This window comes from Aedes aegypti, chromosome 3 (genome assembly GCF_002204515.2).
Source record: "Aedes aegypti strain LVP_AGWG chromosome 3, AaegL5.0 Primary Assembly, whole genome shotgun sequence".
Taxonomy (NCBI): domain Eukaryota; kingdom Metazoa; phylum Arthropoda; class Insecta; order Diptera; family Culicidae; genus Aedes; species Aedes aegypti.
The window spans coordinates 218,376,053-218,386,015 of record NC_035109.1 but is presented as its reverse complement, the minus strand read 5'-3'; the positions used below and the strand labels follow the sequence as shown (position 1 = coordinate 218,386,015).

Below are 9,963 nucleotides of genomic sequence, written 5' to 3'. Positions count from 1 at the left end.
CCGGTTCGAGGCTCCTCTGTTTCTCAATCTCGTTTTTCGGCTTGCATGACGACGACGATGATGACAGCGATGTCTGGCGGCGGGAATTCTCTCTCTCTGCCGATCTTTGTTTCTCCCGCGTTCATTGATATGGTAGTCGAATACCGATTGCGTATACATCATACCTACATACAAAATTCAACAGAACGAGTCACGGCGATTGGTCCGGGTGCATGTACAAATCCATACACACGTACACATACACACGTGGACTCAAGCAAAAGATGCGGAAAAAGAGAAGGAGAGACAAGCCGAAGTCTCTCCGGTGGCATGGCAACAGCAGAAAGCGGAGCCAGCTGGGTGTACGAACGACAAAACCGAAAGCAAAAACCTGCCAAGAGAAAAATGAGGGCGCCTCGGAGCAAGCAGTGCGACTACTAGCTCGTGCCCGTTTATGTGTGTGCGGAATATTCGAGGGCCCTGCGAGACTATTTCTTAAAACCGCTGGCAGCTCTGGGGGTTTTGGCCTGCTGTGTTCGTGTTGGTCGTTCATACAAAATATTGGAGTGCACGAGCGCAGAGCTAGCCAGGCTGCTGTGTGCTGATTCCACGCGACTTTTTGGAAAAGGCAAAAATTTCACTGGGTCCGTGTACTCCTCCTGTAATAGCCCCACAGCCTTCCGGTTTTGCAATTAATTAACCACCTTCTTGTAAGTGCGCGTTCGCGAGTGTTTACGTTCGGTAACGCGCGCGACAAATTACATTTCCGGCTCGTAAGACTCGATAGTAGACGGGGAACGTGTGTGGGGGAGGATTTGTAGTGTTTAATTATACCCACTGGTGGCGATTTTAATTACGCGTGGACGTAAATAGGATAGCACCTCTTCCCATCGGGAAGGGAGACTACAATCGAGGCGCTTGGAAAGTGTGTGACAATTGAAGAGCTCGTAAGGAAGTGTGTGGAATAAATAGATGTCTCTGAAATATGGTGAAGTTTTCTTGACAAACGAGAAAATGTTTTTGGCAACAAATTTGGGATGATCTTCAGTGCTTTCTTATTGTAACCAAAGGAGAAGAAATGAATACATGTGAATGATAATAAATTATACTGCAGCATTATTGAGTGAGATTAGTGAATTTAACTAGTGGGGAAATAGTTCTGTCCAGGTAGTGGCAGGAACATATACAAGGGGAAATCCGTATCCGTAGTTGAAAATGTCCGTTCCGGTTGCAACAGTCAAACAGGAACGGCACGATGAAGCAGAAATCAATGAATTGGCTGCAAAAATGATGGAAGTACATAAGCAACAGACAGCGAAAGCTGCTCTTCAGCAACAGCAAGTAGTTAGACCAGGAGGGGCCGGTCAAGTTCCCGGGGTAACGGCAAATGGCACAACGGGGCAAACGAACATATTGAACTATCTGACCCGGAAACCGGGTCAGCAAGTGCCACAGTCTATCGGGGCCACAACGATAGCTCCGGTCGGAAGTGCACAAACCAACGGAAATGCTGCAAAGACTGAAGAAACGAACGGGGAAAAGAAAGCATGCGACGAGGAAAGCCAAAAGGGACACTTTGGCTGGGAAACGTTTCCCGGCAAGATTCACATTCCGTACATCTTCCGACAGTCGGAACGATACTGCGCTGTGCGTATGGTGGAAATGAAACTGCTCAATAAGTATTTGAACTATCTGCATCAGGACATCTACAGTTGCACCTGTGTCCGGTCTTATTACATCACGGATGCCGAAAGTAAGCTGTTCAACGAAATCAACACCAAACATTGCGATTTCCAGTTTGGCCGGGAGATGTTCACGCTCAAGGATTTGGTGGTCAGGTTGTCGGACGCCTACAAATTCTATCAGTTCCTGGATGTATGCTACAAAAAGCTACTGATGGGTTGCAGTACACCGAATGACAAATGTGGGTTCATCCGAATAAACAAAGAATCCGTAGTTCCTTACACCGTTAGAGATAATCAAAAGATGGTACCACTGTTCTACTTTGAAGGAGAGACTGATAATCTTAAGTTAAAAGCCGACTATTTATCCGGTTGGGATCTGTCCTATCTTAAGTTCTGCTGTAAGGTTCAGGGAATCCGGAACGAACTCTTTGCCAGCGACTCAGTCGCCGTCATCAGCTTAACCGACATCAAAGGCTACTTCCCACCCGGGACCGAGTTTGAAGACTACTGGCCCAGCAAAGTGGTAGACTCCCAGCTGCTCTCCGGTCCAAAGTCCAACAATACCGTGCATTGGACCCGACAACCCGCACAACCTCCCCCGAAACAGCCCACCAACATGATGAACACAATGGCCAAACAACAGCCTCAGGTCCGGAAAACGGCCAACAACATGTACCAGGCACTGCAACAACAGCAACAGCAGAACCTGCAGAAAAACAACGCTCAAATGCCCAACATCTCGGCAGCTGTGCAGGTATAGTACCTATAGTCTCGCCAATTCCACCGCGAGGCCCCTGGTTTTTAACATTTTGTTTTCATTGCACACTTTCAGGCACTCACGAACAACTGGAACCTAACGAACCATGCCAATCTGCTGTCGGCCGCTCAGCAGGAACAGCTATTGAGAATAACGCAAGCACAGCAGGTATGTAGATGTAACGGATTAACTAAACTATATGGCCAATACTACCAATAATTAGAATAGAAATAATTAAAATTGATGCCAAGGTTTCTTTTAGATTGATGGATTTGGTTGCTTGTTTTACTAGTTTGTCGATGCTTTGGGATGGGACACAAATTATGTCACGCAAAATTTCAACCCCCCCTTTGTCACGTTTTTTGTATGAGTCCTCCGATTTTTTTGTAAGGCTTGTCACGTTTGGTTGGACCCCCACCCCCCTTGGAGCGTGACGTAATTTGTGCATGACCCCTTTGACGCTAGAAATGCTGGCGAGAAACTCTCCAAGAAGATTCGGTGATCTTTTCAAAAAGATGCCGAATACTGTTGGCTTATTTGTTTTTTATGTATTTTGTTCATCATCATACACTATTTTAATCACAAAAAAAAACAGTTTTGATTTCTTGCTCGGGTTCCTACGCGGACCCATGGTAGAAAAGTTGATTCTGTTCAACGACTCCTTGAGGATTTTATACCTTTACCTTGTTTTTATTTGGCTTCCTGATATTGAACCAAATCTTACTACCTATTTTTTTTCAAGGAAGCATTAACTTGCTGATTTATTTCTAATAAAACATCGTTACGAGAACTTATATGTCTTATCACAGATAAGATTTATCAATAATCTGCAACCTTTGGTTTTTCCATTGTGCTTGCATACTTGTATCAAATAGTAAATATTATGAAAGGTTCAATTCTTTTTGTTCTTGACTATTTAAAAAATTGGTTTGGCACTACATAAGCCTTACAAATCTCAACTTGTTTATTATGTCCCACTAGAGTGCTCACTTTGCTCCGTCTACAATCTTCAGTTGAGGATTGAGTCACGTTTTAACAAATATCCACAATATTTTGAATACAAATGCAAAAAATGTTTCCGCTGAAAAATACATTATTATAGTCAACTCTCCCTCACTCGATCTTCTGTATCTCGATATCGAGTTAGAGAACCGTAGTAAAAGTTGAATTTCATGGCTCCATTGGATCGCAGTTGCACTGGTTTTGTGTTTTGTAACTCGACACCTCCCTAGGTCGATGGTCCCTTTATTATCGATTTTTAGAGAGTTGACTGTATTGCTTACTTAACAGCTATTCGAGACAAAATGATATCCTCACAGAGAAACAGACGTAACACTTAGAACAAATCGCGATCAAAATCATAGTCGCGAAAACATGTACGCCCAATGCTAAAAACACTGTAGGTGGCCGATGGACCAACAGGTGGCGGTAGTGTGTAAATGTCAAACACGAACAAAAACGACGCGAGCGCTGCGGGTGGTCGATTGACCACCTACCATATATTCGAATCGAACGTTAAAAAGTTGGTCGATGGACAGCAGTGAGAGTGTGACGTCTGTTTGTCTGTGATATCCTCACAATGTCCCACCTACCCCTATTATCAGGGTTGGGAAAAAATCTGAAATTCACTCTACAGTAGCCAAACAAAGCCAATCACAGTCAGCGGAGCCAGTGAAACTCACGCCCATCGCTGCTGTAGGCAAAAAACCTTGAAAATTACAAAACACCCGTTGCTAAGGGCAACCCAAAATTACTGTAGAAAAATGTTCTATTTCCCGCTGCATTTCCCGGATTTAGAGCCTTCAATGACACTAATGATTTAGAGAAATTCATGTACCCAACATAGGCTACTTGATGAGATTCACGTTTTTAAACTACTGTACTGGGAGAGCCACGTGATTTTCGCGAAATTCAAGCCTACTACTATTACCATTCCCAGCACTGCCTATTATATTCAGATAGAAGGGCAGAAAAAAAAAACACTACAGGTTCCAAAACTAATCCACTAGAAGAAGAAGAAGAAGTGGCTCATTTTGCTCTGCCCCTTTCACTTTTTAAATAATATTCTGTATTATAATTTCGCGCACGATTTGTTCAGTATTATCAGAAGTTTTAATGCATTGGTAAAAGTTACCAGAATAAGCAATACAATTGTCTCATAGCCTTAATTGAAAACTACCAAAGTTAGAAGCTTTTCATGACGAAGGACAAATTTGTACATTTGTGAATATTTCGAGTATTGAATCGGTGTTTATTGTGATTGCTATTTGAAGCATCCTCTAGCAGATCATAATGACACTAAACATTGAAACACTGTTTTTGAGGTCAAAGCCGGGGTGGCTCATATTGCCCCTACACTGAAAGTTAAAGTTGATAGAAGCCTCTTTTTCTATGATCGTTTACTTTATTGGCACATAGTGTCTACTACCTAGAAAAAAAAACGGTTCCCGGGGAATGGTTTTCCGTTTCCCGAGATTCCCGTATTTTCTTAGGTTTCCGGGCAGTTGTACCTAAAATAAGAATTGACCTTTTGTTTTCCAATAAAACTAATCGCATAATTTATGTTTCATATCATACCAACCAATGCAATGTCCTCACTAGATCACTATAGTTATATTGTTATATTTTGATGTTTAAATGTTGCTTTTCGCAATTAAATTGATATTAATAAAATACGATATGACGATATGTATGGGGCCCAGATAGCCGTAGCGGTAAGCGCGCAGCTATTCAACAAGACCAAGCTGAGGGTCGTGGGTTCGAATCCCACCGGTCGAGGATCTTTTTGGGTTGGCAATTTTCTCGAATTCCCAGGGCATAGAGTATCTTCGTACCTGCCACCAGAGTTGCTTGCTGTCACTATCAACGCTTGAAATTTGTTGATTTGTACAGGCCGACTGCGATACAATTCGGATCATTCCATATCACATCAACATCATGCTGTTTACTCCATCACCAGTGCATTGATGGCGATAGATTATGGATATCACTGATGGGTCAAGTTTAGCCTTGAATTAGGCAATTAAAATGGCAATTTATCAGTACGATATTCTTGATAGTACTGCAGACGGATTGAAACTGTGTATTGGTCACTGTAAAACATTAATAGCGTGGGTAATTGCCACGTGATCACTCATTTTGCAGTGATTGTGATCTAGAGTGCGATGTCGCATCACCGCTGTTGGTTGTCAGATCAAAGTGATATTGATAGTTCGCAACTGATATTGATATGTTTAGTCCATCAGCCATCAGCTGATATGACTGATATTGTGCAACTCTGCCTGCCACACGGTCATTGGCATAGTAAGCTCTCAGTTAATAACAGTTAAGTTAAGTTAAACGTAACGCCAGAAAGAAGAAGAAGATGACGATATGTTCATGAATGGAATATGCTTATACAGTTTTTCGTGGATTCTGTTCAATGTAACATTTACAATTTTCAACGTAATACTCTAGTTCAAGCGTAATTTTCCAATCCGACGTATCTGCAAAAATAAACAAATCGAGATTTGCTTTGCATGGGCTTGTCAAACGCATAATCTACATATTGAGTCTAAAAAAGTATTTCTAAATTTTTTTTTTTTTTGAAATAAATTTTAATTTTGCCCTATGTGCGCTCTACTCAGTGTTTTAATTTGGCTCACAATAAAGGGAAATAACCACACAATTTCATAGCATAAAATAAAATATACACCAAATACGAATAATTTAAAAAATACATGAAATGTGCATTATTTTCACGGTTTTTTGAGAATTTCCCGGGAAATGATAATTTACTTCCCCGTTTCCTTCGTGAAATCCTGAAAATATTGGAAACCATAGTCGATGCAGATTAGTGATTCTTTATGTGTTTATGATATAAACACTTGCCTATAATAACTTACTCTATGCAGAATACAGTTAACTCTCCCTTACTCGATATTCCGTATCTCGATATCGAGTTAGAGAACCATAGTAAAAATTGGTTTTCATGGCTAACTCGATGGTCCCTTGGATCGCAGTTGCACTGGTTTTGTGTTCTGTAACTCGATACCTCCCTAACTCGATGGTCCCTTCAATATCGAGTAAGGGAGAGTTGACTGTAGTTTCTGTTCTTTATATGAAACAATAAAGAACAGAAACTACAGTCAACTCTGGGAGATTTTCGGTAAGTCCAATTCAAGAAAACACGGATTTGTTTTTCAAATAAATCACTTAAACCAATAGAAAACTTTCTATAAGTGCTTGTGTTTGATGTGCTTAATGTATTCTTTATTATAAAACTGACTTCACTAAGGTTTTTCTTACTGATGCACTAAGCAATGGTTGTTGAAATACATTTAGGTCATTAAATTACACTACTAAACAGGTTTCTACGAATAATATTCAAAATTTATTGAACATTGCTTCAAAACATCTCCCAATAGTCTAGAATAGTTAAAGTAACATGTTTGTGGCTAAAAAACATTGAAATGTTTTCAAAATCTAGAAACCAGAATATTGTATAATGTTAGACAGCAACTCTCTGAAAATCCCTCCAGCATTTCATATAGAATTTTCTCCCAGGAGGTAATACTCCCAGAAATCGCCACAGGAAATGCTTTAGCAGTCGAACGCTGATGCACCCAGTAATTTCCACGTGGATTGCTCTAAAAAAATCTCCCACGATATCCTCATGTAATTTCCTCCAGAGATTCTACCGGTATTTTTCCCACTGGTTTCTCTAAAATATGCCAAGCTCACTGGGGCCTAGCAGTAAGCGTGCTTCTATTTAGCAAGACCAAGCTAAGGGTCGTAGGTTCAAATCACGCCGTTCGATGATTTTTTCGTAATGGAAATATTTTAGATTTTCTTGGGCATAGAGTATTTTCGTACCTGCCACACGAAATACACATGCAAAAATGGTCATTTGGTAAAGAAAGCTCTCAGTGAATAACGGATTTTTTTCCAAAGTTTAATCACTGCATGACTTTATCATAATGAGCTTTTATTGGCTTTTATCGGTGAAAGCGATACTACTCAAAGTGGAAGGGAGCAAGGAAAGTAATGAAAGAATATGATAGATAGAATCGCAAGCGAGCGACGAGAGAAATCAATAGAAGTTGAAAACTAACAGAGGGCCATATATGAACAACACAATAGAAGCGACAAATCGTTGCCTAACGTCCTGGTCGTGAACGGCTAGATGTTGTAGCGTTGGTCACTACTAACACTAGACAAGCAAACATTTGTCGCCTCGAAAAAGACGGGAATTTGAATCCATCGGAAAAAAAGACGGGAAAAACCGGGAAAATTTAGATGGTCACCGGGGAAAATCATTCTGAACGAACATCTTCAAGCTCTAACTCCAACAAACCACCAAAAATGTGTTGTAGTAGAAAGTTGTTTTGGTTGATGATATTGCCATAAGCATCTGTAATTTTTGACAAATAATTTTCAAACATTAATAGTTTACCACAAATATACTTCTTTGGGAAAAGTTTAACTTTTCTCAATAATTAGCAATGTTTCTGAATACAGGTCGGACTCGATTATCCGGGAAATTGTTTTTTGATGTTCTTGTTTTTCATTTTTTTTTTTGCATAAATCTGAAATAATTTGGTATTGCAATATACATTATGAATGGTTTTGCAGTTTAGAACGTATTTAACCTTCCAGTCGTCGCGCGGTTCGCCACCGTCAGAACCACCACGCTGCTGTTGTGAGCGAAAAGCGAGCTTTTTTCATCAGTGTTGTACAAAATACAACAGCGCGACGACTGAAGTGTTAAGAAAAGGGGGGTTTGAAAAAGTGTTTTTTTGAGTATGCTGGTCGAAATTGTATTTTTCTTGTAAAGACCTTTACTGTTCCTAGAAAAAAATTCTGTCTGTGCCAGCGCATCATATAGATAAAATAACGAAAAAAGATAATATTTAAGTTTTTTTTGTCAAAGATTTAATTTTTTTTTATATGAAAGTCGCGTTACTTATTGGATTTTTCGCGTCTCGTCTCATATGCCCCTAATAAGCCTACGATAAAGTCATGCGGTAATTAAACTTTGGAAATAAAATCCAATTGGCGAAGAAACTACAAAACTTCGGTTTGAATAAAGATCACTTGGGCAAATCAGGGGCATATGAGTCGAGGCGCGAAAAATTTGTAAAATGGGTAATGCTACCGAATAACATGTACGCCAATGGCGCGCCATTCACAGCTCATCCTAAATATGAGGTCTTATAATCAGCACTAGTTGGAATTAATTTACTTTCATCAGCTGGTTCTTATTTTTGTCCCATAGTACGACCACATACAACTGTCGCAGCTAAGAAGCATTTTTCGATCTGACATAATAAAATCATTGTAAAGATCATACTTACCGACTTAAACAGCCTAAAGTTATTTTTTTTAATAAATAATATACAAGATGAAACCATATGAATTTAATTCTGATACAATCCATTTCGGTTTACTAACACATGCTGATAACTTTTATTCTAAAAAAATGTTCAGATTTTTCAAAATAATTCAATGAGCGGTGAATGACGTCCTTACGGTACTTATTTTTTTCAGGCATACTTCCAATAGATCCTCAATAATTTGATGTTACACTTTCCTGAAGAACTCCTGGACCAGGTCTATGGTAAATTTTCTGAAGACTCATAGGAGACGAAATTCTAAAATGAATCCTAGGAGAAACCTATAGTTTAGTTCCTGGATAAATTCCGTGTTACCTTAATGAGCAATCATCAATGGCGCATACAAATTCCAATGACGCTCTACTTCGTCTTAACGCTCCGTCATCGTAATCATCGTCATGAGCAGTTTTTCTGTTCAGAACTAAAAATTATTCGATGAAAATGTGTTCACTGTGTTTCGGTTGGAGAACAGAATACAGTAGGGTGCCGGTACCAATGGTTGTAATGTACCAGTAGATTGGACTATGGAATAATACGTACATTTTTTGACATGTGCTATTTTCGGTGGATAGATCGCCTCTAGTTTAGTCGATTTGCCAAATTTCAGCTTTTTATTTCATCAAAAAGTCATATAAATAATTGAGTTTACGCAAACAATTTGCTCCCTTGCACCAATAGTTGCCGTCGTGTTCCAGTAGTGGATCAACGGATGGAAGCAGTTTTTAAAATGGATGTATAAAAATGAAGAAAAGTCCCAGAGATGTTCTTAATGCTTCATTCGAAAGATATTAGTTGCTGTTCGAAGGGAAAAATGTTAAACCTGTGTAAAAATTTGCCTTTTTGTTTAAAATTCCTTGTATAATTCCCAAACGTCTACTACTGGAGCACTAGCGCAACTACTGGAACACGTGTACCAATAGTGGCTCAAGCGATTTTATGTTAAAAAATCAGTTTTATCACTCTTTTTATAGAGGTTGAAATCTTTCTGTTGACGCCAAAAGATCTCTGCTAAGGCTTTTCGTTATTTTGTTATGATTTTTTATAGCTTGGGTAGTCCACTAATGGCACCGGCACCCTAAACATATTTTCCTGTAAATTTTCTTGATTTTGAACGAAAAAACTGCTTTTGAAAATTCCGAAATCAATGACGGATCCTGCCCCCTTAACG

General features: G+C 39.5%; 1 protein-coding gene across 2 annotated transcripts in view; it reads left to right on the top strand.

Annotated features, from left to right (window-relative positions):
* Nucleotides 1-454: 454 nt before the first annotated feature.
* LOC5565730 overlaps nucleotides 455-9,963 on the top strand; it is a 33,384-nt gene continuing 23,875 nt past the window's right edge. Inside the window, exons 1-2 of one of the 2 annotated variants that reach the window (XM_021852381.1) lie at nucleotides 455-2,418; nucleotides 2,497-2,589. In XM_021852381.1, coding sequence (XP_021708073.1) covers nucleotides 1,195-2,418; nucleotides 2,497-2,589 — 1,317 coding nt within the window. In that variant the 5' untranslated portion in view covers nucleotides 455-1,194. The remainder of the gene's footprint in view (nucleotides 2,419-2,496; nucleotides 2,590-9,963) is intronic. The other variant, XM_001650051.2, reaches the window with a different exon arrangement.